Source organism: Primulina tabacum, chromosome 2 (genome assembly GCF_025594145.1).
Source record: "Primulina tabacum isolate GXHZ01 chromosome 2, ASM2559414v2, whole genome shotgun sequence".
Lineage (NCBI taxonomy): Eukaryota > Viridiplantae > Streptophyta > Magnoliopsida > Lamiales > Gesneriaceae > Primulina > Primulina tabacum.
Genome location: NC_134551.1, coordinates 3,551,479 through 3,567,352, shown reverse-complemented (window position 1 = coordinate 3,567,352; position 15,874 = coordinate 3,551,479). Strand labels below are relative to the sequence as shown.

Sequence of the window (15,874 nt, the reverse complement as noted above, 5' to 3'; positions counted from 1 at the left end):
TTCTGTCTGTATGTTTTGTAACCATATGGTCATATACATACAAATCAAGTGTATGTATAAATCGGACACTGGACCGTTGTATGTATGAGTCAACAATACCAAATGGACACGCGGGCATTAATTATCCTTCTCCTTTTCCTCTTTCAACTCCGCTACACGGTAGTAAGTTTTGAGAATAAATCGAATTTGTTTTGAGCAAAGTAGGTTCTGGGATTGATCTCAAATATTAGTGCACAATGTAAAGTTGTAGAACAGAGGAATCTTGTTTTCCATTTCACGTGGGAGACAACTTTATTCATATTTACTCAAATTATAAAGCTGACAAGTTACATATTTACACAGAAGAAGATAATAAATGATGCTAATATTATTATTTGACGGGGCCAAGCTACGGACCGATACTGTGAACGAAAGGAGATCATCCTAGTTATATTATGTTGCTTTGTTCGGGTTTTTTCTGTAAAGTGAGAGAGAGAGGACATAAACAAAGCAAACTTATTTAATTTTCACATCCTCCGAGTTCAATTTATACTTTACCCGTTTCCCCGAGATTTTCTGCAGCTAACATCTCTCTCTGCGCTCAAAACTCGAAAAAAGTTGAAGAAGAATTGATCTTATCATATTTCACGGGTTCTTCCTTCTCAAGAAACCCTTGTGATTCCAGGATATAGGACGGGAAAAGCTCGAGCTATAGGCTGTAGCTGAGGAACATAGTCAGATCCAGAATGGCTTCGTTCTCGTCGTCAAGGGACTTGATGGCTTTCTTGTTGCTGTGCTTTTTCTTGAAAGCCTGGTCTGCAGATTCGAGTGGATCGTTTTATTTCAAGAATTTCGGTAAAGATTCGAACTTCACTTCACAGCTTGTTCTGTATGATGATGCTAAGGTTGATAATGATAGTTCGTCAGTTCAGATTTCTGGTTCAGGGGTTATTCCTGCGGGGAGGATTGTACTAAAGAATCCCATTAATCTTGTAGATGTGGGTTTGATGAAGAAGGTATCTTTTTCAATGCATTTTGTGTTTTCTATGTCTAGGGAAAATGGGGATGGATTGGCTTTTTATATGGTTCCTAGTGGATTTCTTTTGAATCCTTTTGATCAGAGAAAACTTCAGTTTCTTGCTATAGAATTTGATACGTTTAAGGATGAGAAGTATGGCGATGTAAATGGTAATCATGTCGGGGTTGATGTTGATAGCCTGGTGTCGGTTAAGGTAAGTAATGTTTCATCGATTCATTTGGAGCTTACTAGTGGAGAAAAGTTACAAGCCTGGATTGATTATGAAGCCAGTTCTGAAAGATTCGAAATTAGGTTGAGTAAATTGGGTTCCGATAGGCCTGTCGAACCGTTGCTCTTTTACTCCATAGACTTGTCAACTATGTGGGAAGGGATGGATGTCTCGGTAGGATTAAGCTCTTTAAAGGGGAATTCATCTCAGACATGTAGCATTTATTCTTTACGTTTTGAGTCGAGAACTGTGCCGCATTGGATGCATTCGGAACCAGTGGATCCAAACAAATTCATGCACAAGGGGGACGAGGTGAGAGCTTCCAGAAGAAACGATTGTGCCTTAAGGATACTTACTGCCCTAATTCTTGGCACTGGATTTGGAGCGCTCGGTGCTTTCTTTGTTTTGTCTGTGTGGACCATTCTTGGGAAAAGGCGGCCTGTGGTGCCGGAGGAGTACCACGTCCAACCCGAGGAATCCGAGTACAAAAAGTTAAGTGTTTCTGCAAACAAAACCGTAGAGGATGGTATAAAGTAAGTGCTTAACTTGCAGATTGGTTGGTTGCTTTTTGTTTGTATATTTTCCCTGTTTTTTGTGCTTGGAATGTGTTGGTTTGTGTTGTAATTTAATGATCAATCATTATGTGGTAAGTTTTAACTATGTTGTGATCATTAGAATACAGCTTCAACTTGGTAAATGAATGGATGGTTTTTAACGTATTCTCAGGTACAAGCTTGTCAGATTTCTCCAGTGACCAGTAACATTATGAAATTGCTTATTCTTCCATTTATTATTGTCCCTTTTATGTTGATTTTCTTTCCTAAGAAAATCTCACAACAGTAATCTATAAAATCGTGCGGAAGAAGTATAAGAAAGAACAATTCATTTACGTTCTGTAAATCTGAACCAAGAAATAAAAAAATCTGTACATTGCAGCAAGAATATAGGGTTTCTGCTCTACGGTTTGTTTTCCAAAGTCTAAACACTTTTCAAGCTCTTAAAACCTTGATACTTTATCAATTGTACGACACTAGGACCAATTTTCACCTGTACCTTTGTGATCCCATTTCTGCTAATTTTCTCAAGGCTGGTGGACATCCAGTTTCTTGTCACACCTGTATGTATCTCTTCGTGTACTTTACAGTTTTAGGTGTCAAAAAATGCTAGCAAATGGAGAAAAGCCTAACGTTGAGAAGCAACTCTTGGGCCAGGTCTTCGATCAAATTGCTGATGTTTAATCTGCTCCTGAGTTTTGTTACAAACGCAACCAGGAAAAGGGTTCGCATAAAAGTTCTCTTCTAGTCTAGTTAATTCTCCTGGTTTTCTTTCATATGGTGCTCCAACTCTGTCGGTGTGCAAGTTCTTGACCTCAGATGCAAAATCCTCCCAAAAAATTGAGCCCCTATCCAATAAATCTATCAACCTAACAAAATTTAACCTGCAAAGCAAAAGACGCAAGAGCTCAGGTTAGATTCAGCACATAAATACAAAGAGGACAGTCTGAGATCGAACGGCTTTTGTTATGTCAAAAGTTATCGCTATTAGTGACGTTAAGACTCAAAATTTGAATCATACAAGATCCAAACATCCTGTTTAGATAACTGAATCATATGGCCTGTAAGTTTAACTACTCACATCAATGAGCGCATTTGTTGCTTTTACACATCCCATCCCAATAATTTATAGAAATCAAAGATGCGCATTTAGTTCTAGTACTAATTATAAATAAGGCCGAGTATTTCTTGTCCCGAAAGTTATAGCTACGACGGTGCAGCTAAAATAAATTAGGCTGTATGTTTATGCAGTCCTATAGGTGAATAATAGAAATTGCTGTAAACAGACGAAGAGAAACGGAATTCACAGTTGATTAATTACCTGTCGGGATTTATCGTCCTCCTAAACCCTTCGAATCTCCTGTGACCCTGCACAGCCTTTGCCATATTCCCATCATATGTGTAAACAAAAACATCACTTTCTAATGCTATAATGTAGTCTAGGGCAGCAAGGCGATTCTGATAGTTGATAAAGGGCCCCAACTCTTCTTCTGTTGCAAGAGTAGAGTGAAAGAAAACATTTGGGTATTCTACCCGAAGTGCATCCATGCTGTTGTTACCATAAATTTCTCCAGCCACGATGTATATTCTGGTTGAAGAAGGATACCCCATTGCCTTGAGAAACAGCGCAGCTTCCCTTGGAGTCATAGGGCACCCCCCTTGAAGTCTCTTTTCTTTGGAGTCGATTTCTTTCTCTTTCCAGTGTTTCACGTTGTACCTCATTATACGAAGCTCCTCAGCCTCAGATGCAGTCAAATTGTTGCTGCAACCTGTGAATGCTAACATATCTTTCTCATATCTGAGAAAAATAGAGATACATATAAATTCAGTTGAATTCAAGAAAATTATTCAATTTCTGCTAGAGAAATTGGTGAAATTGTCACCTCAGGTGAAGAGCAATAAAGGGTTCACCCTCATCTCCAAGTCTATCCACGAGTTTCTTTCCAAGAGCCTCGATCTCAGGTGTGTAGCGAAGGGCCTCATAATTTGCTCGACACCTTAGCCTCTGGATAGACGAGGCAAGGCCATTATTTGCAAGCCGTGAGTCTGTGTGTGTAAATTTGATCACCTTGTGTTTCTTTAGCAGAGGAAGAATGTCTTTTCTGTAGTAACTAGCCTGTATATATGTCAACCCTCCACGTTAGATTGAACTCAACGAAAGTTTATAATCATCCGCATTTGTTTTCTCTGTTCTTTAAGTCATATGTACCTTAGACCAAGAAATAGGTGCTTTGTTAACAGGATTCACTCTAGCAAATTGTTCCGGCAACTTTTCAACTATCTCAATATCGTCACTTAGGACATCGATGAACCGTCTCCAATCAAAAATATCCTTAAAACCACTGTGGAGATACCATAAGCTTAGAACAAATGAAATAAACAAAAAAATTTCGGCTCTAAAGAATCATACCTAGGATCTGTCCAAAAGCTTTCATGATCAAGGGAAGGTAAGACAAGTGTGGCATTCATTATCTTTGCCACTGCAACCATATCACATATCTGTGGTGAAAAATTTGCGAATTCGTAGTGTAAAAATTCGATTTTAAGAAGGCCCATGGGCTTAAAAGTATGTAAGATTGAAGTTAGGACTTACTCCTGTCCTCATTTGATTCAATCCCCCATTGGCATGAACCAAAATGTAGCCGTTCGTGGCAGCTCCCGTCTCTGCAAGGATTTATAGCATAATGATCATCAGAAGAGAAAATGTTTGCTGCATGAGGCGACTTATTTTTTAGTAGGGGAGATTCGACATACTCATACGATTTCGTGGTCGCGAAACGCATTGATAAAAGTTGTCACTGTTCGGTTTCGTCCATATTTCTGGGACCTGTCATAAAGAAAATGTAAGCATAAGCGGAGGAAAACAAGTTCTTTTTTTCGTTTCTTATATATATATGTATGTATGTAACGTAATCAAAATCCAACCCATTTTTCTAAAATTGCCTTTCCGGAGAAAAAAAATACTAAATGACCGCAACACATTCCAATTAGTGTCTTTTGGAAATTCATTTTTCAAAAAGACGTGGCACACTAACATGGTACTAGAAAAGATGGCTAACTCCAAATATAATAATTTGATCAAAATTTCAATTTGAAAAAATAATTATAAAATTAAATATTTTGATGTGGAATATCATATAGATAAACGGAATATAAATGTGGTCAAAGAAAAAATGAGGAGAATTCCAACGCTGTTGCCACCCATTAACTTCTCGTGGGTCAAAAAACAACTGATAATATTCCAAACATTCGTTGAATTTAAGGTAATCTGTGGAATTAGCTCATTCTAAATTTAATGCTAAATATTATTCACAAGTAACAGCCATGTAACTCACCGGAAACTCCTTCATCTTCCGTTTCTGCCCGACAAAACTAGATGACTCCGACCCAAAGATCTCCCTCTGAGCATTATATGAATATTCATTCCTGAAATTCGGCCGCATGAAATTTCTGGCGATGTCCGACGCCGTGCCTCCGCCGACGACCATCAGGAAAGAAAACTTCAGGAACGCTGATACCACCGCCATCATCAAAAGCAACACAAAAACAACACGCCCCAAATGCTTCCTCTTCGTCAAAGAATTCAAAGCTCCCCCCACAGAAACAACACATTCTTCCACGCGCAAAACCCATTTCTCCGGCAGGCTCTTACGTGCCAAGAAGTACCTAACAGCCGGGTGGTGATGATGCAAACTGTTGTACGGGTACATAACTCCGCCATTGTTACAATTGAACAATTCTGTATCTAAGTCGCTCTTCGAATGCTCTAAGGATATCTGCACCGCGTCGGAGGGCTTGTCCTTCTCCTGATCATTCATCGAATCAGGAACGCGGCGTCGGTGGTGGGTAACGGTGGCTCCGCCGTGAATTGGGCTGCTGGCGGTGGACGAATTAATAGTTGCTCCGCCGCTTGGCATTTCGCGGAGAGAAAACGACGGAAATGGAACAAACCTCAATAGGAAGGAAGATCATGGAAGTAAGGAAAACGCGGGGCGGGGTTGAAGAACAATGAATCCTCCGTTTGTTTAGTTGTTGTAATTATGTATGATGGGGAGAGATTTAAGGGGAGAACTCAGAGGGATTCATGTGAATGGGGGCTTTGATTTGTCGTCGTTTAAACTTCGTAGAGTCTGCGTATCTGTATATATGACTTGGTCGACTAATGTTTCAAAATCATTCCCAAGACCTTTTTTTCCCATATACTCATTGCTTACTTTACATTTTTATATATATAATATATCAAAAACTCGTGTGAGACAGTTTCATGTGTCGTAATTTGTAAGACAGATCTCTTATTTAAGTTATACATGAGAAATTATTACATTTACATCGTTCTTCATGCAATTATTGCTTCTAATATGTAGTTAATGAGAATGAAACACTCAATACATTAGTGTTTATCGTCACACTTAAAATTATAGTTAGTAGTAGTCTTGAGAAATAAATTTGATATGTACGTAGGTATATTTGAAATCCATCACAGTTACTACTCAAATTGTTTACTTGATATACATTGAATTTGATATTCACTTGGGTTGTATATATTTATGGATTTGCTATAATATTCAAAATATCAATTTATGCAATTTTGATAGTATTTACGGTGAATTTCAAATATACACATAAATTGTGTATCATTTGAAAAAACATCTATAGAATAATTTCTCAAATTAAATCTCTAACTCCAAAGCAAATCAATCGATTCAAGCTTTGATTTTGTCGATGCAAACAAGTCAAGAGATTTAAAACACATAATTCCAAATACATCAACCTAACACAAAAAATCATTTAAGACAGTCTAACAGTTCAATTTTGTTATATATACCTCTTATTTTGGTTACTCAAGAAAAATATTACTATTTATACCTTATTTTTCATTGTAAATATGGAGGTAATTGACTAATTTCATGAATAAATATTGTGATATAAATATCCGTGAGACCATCTGAAAATAAACATACACTCTGTTTGAACACAATCGTAGAATAACTACATTGTGCATTTAAGTGAACAAACAAAGATACCTAGTTTTTTCATTTAATAAAAATATCATAAAATATGTTAGTTGATTTGATTAACCAATTATAAGTTATAATTCCCCTATTTCATATTCTATATTTCCAAATTCTAAAAAATTACTACAATGTTATTGATCATTTTATATACTTTTAATATTATAAGATAAAATATATAATTTATTTATTAATTATTAATAACTTGAAGAATCATACAAGACAATTGATTAGTTTGAAAAAATCTATACATATATTATATAAAATAAATATATTTGCTTCTTATTTTGTTTTCCTTGTTCTTTCTAAAATATCGTTTTTAAAATATATTGATTATATTTTGGTCAGATTGTTTTTCAATATTCTAAATTCCTTCTTTCCTCTAATAATTATCAACCACAATAATTTATAGCATTTGACCGAATATGTCCAAACTGGAATATTAATGAGAAAATAAAGGTACATTGTACCTTACATTTATTTGTAAATAATTTTAAATTACTTAAGAGTAATTAGAAAACTAATTTTTATTATAATAATATCTTATAAATATATTGATGTATTTTCTACTATTTTAAAACGATACTCGTTTTAATAAAAATATATAGAAAATATTGATAAAATATCAGTATTTTTACATCCAGATTTATCCAAGATACAATTTTTCTGTATAAATAAGGTCATGTTTGTTATGTTTAGCAGTTGACTTGATATAAAATTAATTATTTGTATGGATTATTTAGCAATGGTTGATTATACAGAAGAAGTTAAAATGTTTTATAAATTCAATGCTAATGAACAAATATTTAATTAGTATAATAAAAAACAAAAGTAGCAAACATATGATTTATTTATTCACTTGATTGAGAAGACAAGAGTGGAACCCATTAGTTCGACCTTACGTTTAGATATTAATAATCCAAAGGATCGTCAATAGATTTCAAATACATTGATTTCTAATGTATTTTTGTTGTTTTAGAAAAATAAGACCATGAACTTCAAATCCACATCTGACATGATTTATATAGTATTTCATATTAATTAAAATGAATTTCAAATTTATTATTCTGAAAATTAATTCTTTTTTGTAAGTGTGTAAATAAATAAATCATGAATTTAATATTTAATCAATTATTTTATGAGTCGTAATAAAATTAAAATTAAAATTAAAATACATGAATTTCAAATACATTTTTTCAAGTCAGCTCTAAAAAATGCGAATCACATAAAATATTTAATATTATAATCCATGTGGAAAATACATATTCGACTCTTTTACAAATCATTGGATCAAACTTGTGGGCTCGAATAAATTGGGTGGAAGTCAGAGAACAGCTGTTTGCCGCGTGGAGAGTTGTAACTTGGAAGGGATACAGAAGCTTAATTGGACAGATCGTCGCCGGTGCGATACCAAGACAAAGCTGCCTTTGTCGGCTCCAGAATTTTCATTTCATTTTTATTTATTTTTTGAATTTTTTTTATTTTTCTTTTCAATATCTATGGTTGACTGGAATTTAGGGTTACCGCGTATGAAAATATTTTATTGAATATTGTTTATTTATGAAACTTTTCTTAGAGCCAGTCTTGAAACGGCGACATTGATAAGAATTTTTAGTAATTTATTTCTTGGTAATTATCACTTGATATGATCTGGTTATTTTATTCCACATTCCGGAATAGATTAAATCTAATTCGATCGTAACCAATCCGATCCGTTCCGGCGACATTGCTACCTCCGTGTTTGTTCATTTGGTGTTATAAACGTACCACACACATTCTAAGTGCGTGTTCGATCATTTATATATACACAAAATGGTGATTATTATATTTAAATATGAATCCATTATATAGTAATTTGAAGAATTTCTGTCAATCTTGTGGTTTCTATAAAGATTGCTGTTTGTATTTTGATTTCAATCACCTAATTATTTGAGAACCAATTTTTTTAGGAGGGAAACTTATTTTAAGTAATCGATATATGTTGATAATATGGATTGAGGTCGATTAGAATGATGAAAATGTAAAAATATTTGATTTGCAAAATAATTTAATTGTGATTAGAGTTCTTAGAAGTATAATATATTTAGGTTATACGAGAACATACTATAACAATCGTTAACAAATCCTCCCCAACATTCCTGTTTTGCAAAATCAATGATATTGCTTATCAATGATATATTAGTCGGATATCCAACTCAAGTACTTATAAAAAATCATTATTTCTTACGCCAAAATATTACTTTTCACTATATGAATTATATCAACTAATCATATGACTATAGTATCTAGAAGTGTCTCATAAAAAAACATAATTATTAATAAAACACCAACTTTACCATCACACAACGCTTATATAATGTTTTTTGACAGGTAAACTCTTGTAATTTATTGATTATAAGAAAGGTTAAAAGTCCAACATCTCATTGTTTCTTAACACAAGTTTGATAATATATTTTTCTTGCATTGATTATTGTAGGATGTGATAAATGATCTCTTGCATTTATTTATTGTTTAAAAGGAAGCTTATTTATTCAAATTAATTCATAGAAGTCAGGTATAATTGATTCTACCTCTAGAAACTATCTAGAAACTATGATAATTAAAGAATGGACCTTTTAATCGCGTTAATATTTAATTGTCTCAAGTAAAATCAACTGGGCCAAATATATTATTAGCGGTCCTTTATTATCATATTATTTTAGTAATGATATGTGCATATTGTTCACCTATGTTCTTTAATGTGTTTATTTATAATTTGTATAAACAAAACTTATTTGAACAAAATGTAACACGGTTTGGAACATTAAGTATAGCCGTAGTTAGCCGTGATTTTGTTGACGTTTTACTCAGTTTCTTCACACTGCCACTTGGGACCATATTGAGACTCCTAGTCCGGCAATATGAAAACGAGGCCCAAGTCTTGGAAGCCTGACCTCTTTGTATAAAGGCTTGAAGGACCTGGATATTACCAACTTTTCTTGGGATGTGGATAGGTGGTTGCTGCTCAAGCCCGTAAACTCTTTCGAAGTTCAATGCCGGAAACTGAGTAAGGATTTATGACACCAACTATGACATCTGTCGAAACTTTGAATCTTAAAAATGTACAAAAGATGTCATGTATTAGGCCAAGCTTATATTTTGCTGTGGGGGTTCGGTGAATGTCGAAACTCCCTCGGGTGGTGGTGTTTTTGTCACCTTACCACAATCATTTATCATCACCGATGTAAAATTCAAGATTTTTGCATGTTCGTGATAATATTTTGGTACTAAGATTTGCGCAATCTTCAGGTATCTATATCATTATAAGATGTAAGATTTGTAAGATTATCTAAAGTTAGTGGATAATTATATCGTGAACAATATTTTTGGAGCCAAAAAATTTAAGATAATATTGTGTATATATTTTGAACTTGAGATAAATAAATAGTTCATGATCTAAGAAATTAAATAAGAAATTTTTTGTTATAAGCAGGTAAATTTTGGGATATATAAATACAAGTTATTGATATAAAATAAGAGATAATTAATATAGATATTTGGATAAGGATGATGAGATAGATAAGAGATAATAATCTATCATAGATTCAAGATTTAATTTAGGGTTTAAACGAGGAGATAACACATGATCTGGATCACATCCATCCCTCTATAAATAGGAGAAGCTCTCATTCAGAATTTACACCTCAATTTTCGAGTTTTCTCTCCATTATTTTAGAAATTTCATCCCAAAAATTCTGCACGAGTCATCAAAATTCTGTCCAAATTCAGAAATTTGTTTCTCTTGCTTGGGTTCTCGGAATCCGATCTCCACAATTCAGAATGTGCTTCCATATGTTTCGAATAACATATCCAAATTTCGGCCGAATCCGACGGTTAGTTTTTTATTTATAGCTTTCGCAAGAAAATTGCTCCGATTCTAGGCTGGAAATAGTATACCTACGATTTTTCATCCATAAACAGGTTAAAACGACTTCCAAACCCGATATCCACCGTTCGTAATTTATTTGACGAATTTTTGAACGTACTGTGAAATTTGAGCCCGATCCAACGGTTCAATAAGGCGCAAAGAATTTTTCAAGATGGCTGATTTTTCGGGCTATGTGCTGTTGCGTTTTTGAAGTGTCGATTGCATGATTCTTCTATGATTTCGAATTCTTCGTGTTTTTCTTCAAAGATTAAGGTAAGTGGGCTGTTTTAAGTGGTTAAATTTTTGGTTTATGCATGTGTTCGTTTTTTTTTAAATTTTCTGTCGAGCACCGCCGTTCCGTCTCTACGTTTTTAAATTTTGGTACGTATACGTGTTGGCACTGTGACTATTCCCTGAAAATGGGTGGAATTTCAATATATGGCCCTTCACGGAGGGATAGAACCATTTTATGGCCTCGCCCCCCTTAGAGGATTAAAACTTAGGGACTGATATCAGTAAATCATAGAAGGTGGAAAAATCGCAGTGCTATTATGTTATAAATATGATGTTACGTTACGAAAAGTATGATGTATTTATGTGTCGTATTCGAAAATGGAGTAAATAATTTTATGTTGTGCTCGATACGCCCCCACTTGCTGAGTATTTCCCACGATACTCACCCCTTACTCTCCCCTCCCAGAATTATCCGAAGAAAAGGTTGAGGATGAGGAATCCGAACAGTTTTGGGGAAGGTGATTCTCGAGATTTATTTGTAGCCATGTTTAGTTATTTCAAATTTTCGTATTTCCTATTCCTTGTAGGAAATCAAAGTCTAAAAAGATGAGTGTGACGACATTTGTCCAAGAATCGACAAACAAGATCCTCGCAGTTCAAGTATAGGAAGACTTCGTTCATTTTGTTTTCAGTTTGCTCACCATTCCGTTAGGGAAAGTGTTGTATCTCTTGGACGGTAACTCTGGTCTTGACAGAATGGATAATTTGTATAGATGTGTTCCTAATTTGATCGGAAGGAAGCACATAAACACTCAGGATCACTCAATCAATTCGATTTTGAATCCTCAACTCCCTCCAAAGTATGTTTCTTGGTTCGACAATATTATTCCTCTCATCGAACAAAGTTCCCACATGTTATTTTACAACAACGATTGTTTAACAGAAAGACACCCATGCCATAAAATGTCTACTTCACATTTTATTCCTGATTATAGTTTGGCTCACTCGGGAATAAATAATCCGAAAGCTCCGAAACCCAACGGCTTCTTGGTAACTGGTAATTTAGAAGTGACAAAAGCATTTGGCTCTAGTCTATCCAGGCTTCAACAAACGGGCATCCCATTAAGTGATGTAGAGAAACACGTTCTTGATGTAGGAACAGAAGAGGTAATAATCAAGTCATAAGTACTCTTGTTTAGAGAAACATAATTTCGTACATTGTAGGAACAATAAGCTTTTAAAAATAATTACTTTCGTACATTGTAGGAACAATAAGCTTTTGAAAACACACTGCACCACCGACAGAAGTTAGCTGCTAGAATGAAAAGGATGTATTTCACTTGTGCCAAACTTGGCATGCTGTTGTTGTTAATCTTGGATTATCGTTTAGAAACATGGCTTTGCCTTCTTGTTGAAGATTCCATTCATTTATGCACATGTTTGTATCTTGGATTTTTTTTAGCAGAGAGATGCTTTGAAAGTTTTGAAAACAAGTTTTATATTCACGTTTCTCGGGGCCCAAATCATTAACTCTAACTTGGATTTAATAAGGAAGTATTTTTTTAGCTCATTTTTCAATGCGAGACAAGACTTTTGGAACATTTTTCAATGTTCATTCACTTATACTTATCTACCAGTATGTTAACACAAACAAACGTGTTTTAGGATTAGCATATGTACATAAATATATGGAGGAAGTAGTTGGAACGGTAAGTTTTAGTTCTCCATTCAATGGAATTTCATTCTTCCATCTCTCTACTTCGCACTAACACTTTCTGACAGCCTATAATCCATTGCACGTTTGAGGCTCACAAGGACTATCATCAGTATTGATTTGTGCAGATGTCCATCGAGGGAGACGAATTTCAGTTGTCTTAGACGTTTGTAATAAATGAACAAAGAGACAAGGTTCTCTACTCCAAACTGGGTTGTGACTTTGTCGACACTTTACTCAGTTTCCTGACACTACCTCTAGTGCGACTCCTTGTCCGACACTATGGAAACGAGGCCACGGTTTAATTCAGGGTTTAAACGAGGAGATAACACATGATCTGGATCACATCCATACCTCTATAAATAGGATAAGCTCTCATTCAGAATTTAAACCTCAATTTTCGAGTTTTCTCTCCATTATTTTAGAAATTTCATCCCAAAAATTCTGCACGAGTCCTCAAAATTCTGTCCAAGTTCAGAAATTTGTTTCTCTTTCTCGGGTTCTCGGAATCCGATCTCCACCATTCAGAATGTGCTTCCATATGTTTCGAATAACATATCCAAATTTCGGCCGAATCCGACGGATAGTTTTTCATTTATAGCTTTCGCAAGAAAACTGCTCCGATTCTAGGCTGGAAACAGTATACCTACGGTTTTTCATCCATAAACAGGTTAAAACGACTTCCAAACCCGATATCCACCGTTTTTCATAATTTATTTGACGAATTTTTGAACGTATTGTGAAATTTTGAGCCCGATCCAACGGTTCAATAAGGCGCAAAGAATTTTTCAAGAATTGGTTCTCTACCATAGTGCGACTCCTTGTCCGACACTATGGAAACGAGGCCACGGTTCTTGGAGGCCTTAGCTATCCGTATAAAGGTTTGGAGAACCTGGATACGAGCAACTTTTATTTTGATACAAGTAAGTTGCTGCTGCAGCAACCCAGAAATTCATTCCAAGTTCATTGCCAAAAACTAAAGTTCAAAGTGATGACACTGCCCCAGTCAACTACTACATCTGTCGAGGAAGTGAATGCAAATATCCCAAATTTGTAAGCATGTATTATGACAACATGACATGTAATCGTGGGAGACAAATGAATTTTGAAGTGAACGTGGATTATTCAAACTTCGAAATTCCCTTAGAAGGTGGTGTTTTTGTCAGCTCACATACTCAAATCTTTTATTGTCAGCGATGTCTTGCAAATCTTGTCGTATTCACCAAAATCTGAGCTAAAAAAGCTCCCCGACTCAGATGTTGAATACACGGATGTGCTCATGGAAAGAACAATGATTTTCGGATACTCTAAGGTGAAGCCTTCCTTTTTCATTTTGATTTTCTACTAAAACAGATTTTGAAGTGTTGGTTATAATCTGTATTGTGCCAGATGATGATATTGCTAAAATGTTTCTTGGTTTCAAACACTCTGCTGACAAACATCATTCTTAACAAAAGAGAAACGATATCTTCCCAATACATTCCATTTGTGCCTCAGAAGTGTAAGCACAACTTGAAATCAAAGTCTAAAAAGACGAGTGTGACGGCATTTGTCCAAGAATCGACAAACAAGATCCTCACAGTTCATGTACAGGAAGATTTCATTCATTTTGTTTTCATTTTGCTCACCATTTCGTTAAGGAAAGTGTTGTTTCTCTTGGACGGTAACTTTGGTCTTGACATAATGGATAATTTGTATAGATCTGTTCCTAATCTGATCAGAGGGAAGCACATTAATACTCAGGATCAATCAATCAATTCGATATTGAATCCTCAACTCCCTCCAAAGTATGTTTCTTGGTTCGACCAGATTCTTCCTCTCGTCGAACAAAGTTCCCACATGTTATTTTACAACAACGATTGTTTAACAGAAATACACCGCTGCTATAAAATGTCTACTTCACATTTTATTCCTGATTATAGTTTGGCTTACTCATGAACAATTAATCCGAAAGGTCTGAAACCCAACGGCTTCTTGGTAACTGATAATTTAGAAGTGACAATAGCATTTGGCTCTAGTCTATCCAGGCTTCAACAAACGGGCATCCTATTAAGTGATGTAGAGAAACACGTTCTTGATGGAAGAACGGAAGAGGTAACAATCAAGTCATACGTAGTCTTGTTCAGAAAAACATTAATTTCGTACATTGTCGGAACAATAAGCTTTTGAAAAGAATTAATTCCGTACATTGTAGGAACAATAAGCTTCTGAAAACATACTGCATCACTGACAGAAGTTAGCTGCTATAATAGGGATGGCAACTTTCCCCACGGGTTTGGGCCCTGCGGGGAAAGCCCGAAACGGGGATGGGGATCCCCGATTTTTTCGGGTTTGGGTTCGGGTTCGGGGATTTAAAAAAATCCTCGATGTAATTCGGGACGGGTATGGGATTACTAGCCCCATCCCCGAAATCCCCAAACCCGCCCCGAAAATAATATCAATAATAAAATAATAGTATTATTAATATTAATAATATAATATTATTATTATTTTTTAAAATATTAATAATATTATATTTATTAATATTGATATTGATATTAGTATTAATATTATCTCTAATAATAATAGATAATAATAAGTTTTGGTTTGAGAAAATCTCCGAATTTATCATCGTCTTGACATATTAATATTTTTGAAACGGGGATGAGGGCGGGGATGAGAAGTTGATCCCCGAAGTTTCGGATTTGTGGATTCCCCAGACCCGAAAAAACGAGGATTGGGATGGGTATGGGGGTGGGGATGGAATTCGGGGATGAGGATGGGGATGGCAAACCCGCCCTGGCCCATTGCCATCCCTATGCTAGAATGAAAATGATGTATTTCACTTGTGCCAAACTTGGAAGGCTCTTGTTGTTAATCTTGGATTATCGTTTAGAAACCTGTCTTTGCATTCTTGTTGAAGATTCCATTCATTTATGAACATGTTTGTATCTTGGATTTTTTTGAGCAGAGAGATGCTTTGAAAGTTTTGAAAACTAGTTTTATATTCATGTTTCTTGGGGCCCAAATCCTTAGCTCAAACTTGGAGTTAATAAAGAAGTATTTTCTTAGCTCATTATCCAATGCAGGACAAGACTTTTGGCACACTTTCCAATGTTCATTCACTCATACTTATCTACCAGTATGTTAACACAAAGAAACGTGCTTTAGGATTAGCATATGTACATACATATATGGAGGAAGTAGTTGGAACGATAAATTTTAGTTCTCCATTCAATGGAATTTCA

At 35.1% G+C, this 15,874-nt stretch overlaps 2 protein-coding genes across 2 annotated transcripts; one reads left to right on the top strand and one right to left on the bottom strand.

Annotated features, from left to right (window-relative positions):
- The first annotated feature begins 119 nt into the window (after positions 1–119).
- Positions 120–1,951, top strand: LOC142525927 (lectin-like protein At1g53070). The gene has a single exon (XM_075630210.1). It carries the CDS (start codon positions 726–728, stop codon positions 1,761–1,763), a length of 1,038 nt encoding a protein of 345 aa, XP_075486325.1. The 5' UTR covers positions 120–725; the 3' UTR covers positions 1,764–1,951.
- Positions 1,952–2,092: 141 nt separating this feature from the next.
- LOC142525920 (O-fucosyltransferase 19-like) lies at positions 2,093–5,912 on the bottom strand. The gene is made up of 8 exons (XM_075630206.1): positions 5,116–5,912; positions 4,535–4,607; positions 4,374–4,444; positions 4,191–4,279; positions 3,990–4,122; positions 3,664–3,896; positions 3,102–3,578; positions 2,093–2,664 (listed from the first exon to the last, which is right to left on the bottom strand). The coding sequence occupies exons 1-8, from the start codon at positions 5,695–5,697 to the stop codon at positions 2,409–2,411; spliced, it is 1,914 nt and encodes a 637-aa protein (XP_075486321.1). The 5' UTR covers positions 5,698–5,912; the 3' UTR covers positions 2,093–2,408.
- Between the last annotated feature and the right edge of the window lie 9,962 nt (positions 5,913–15,874).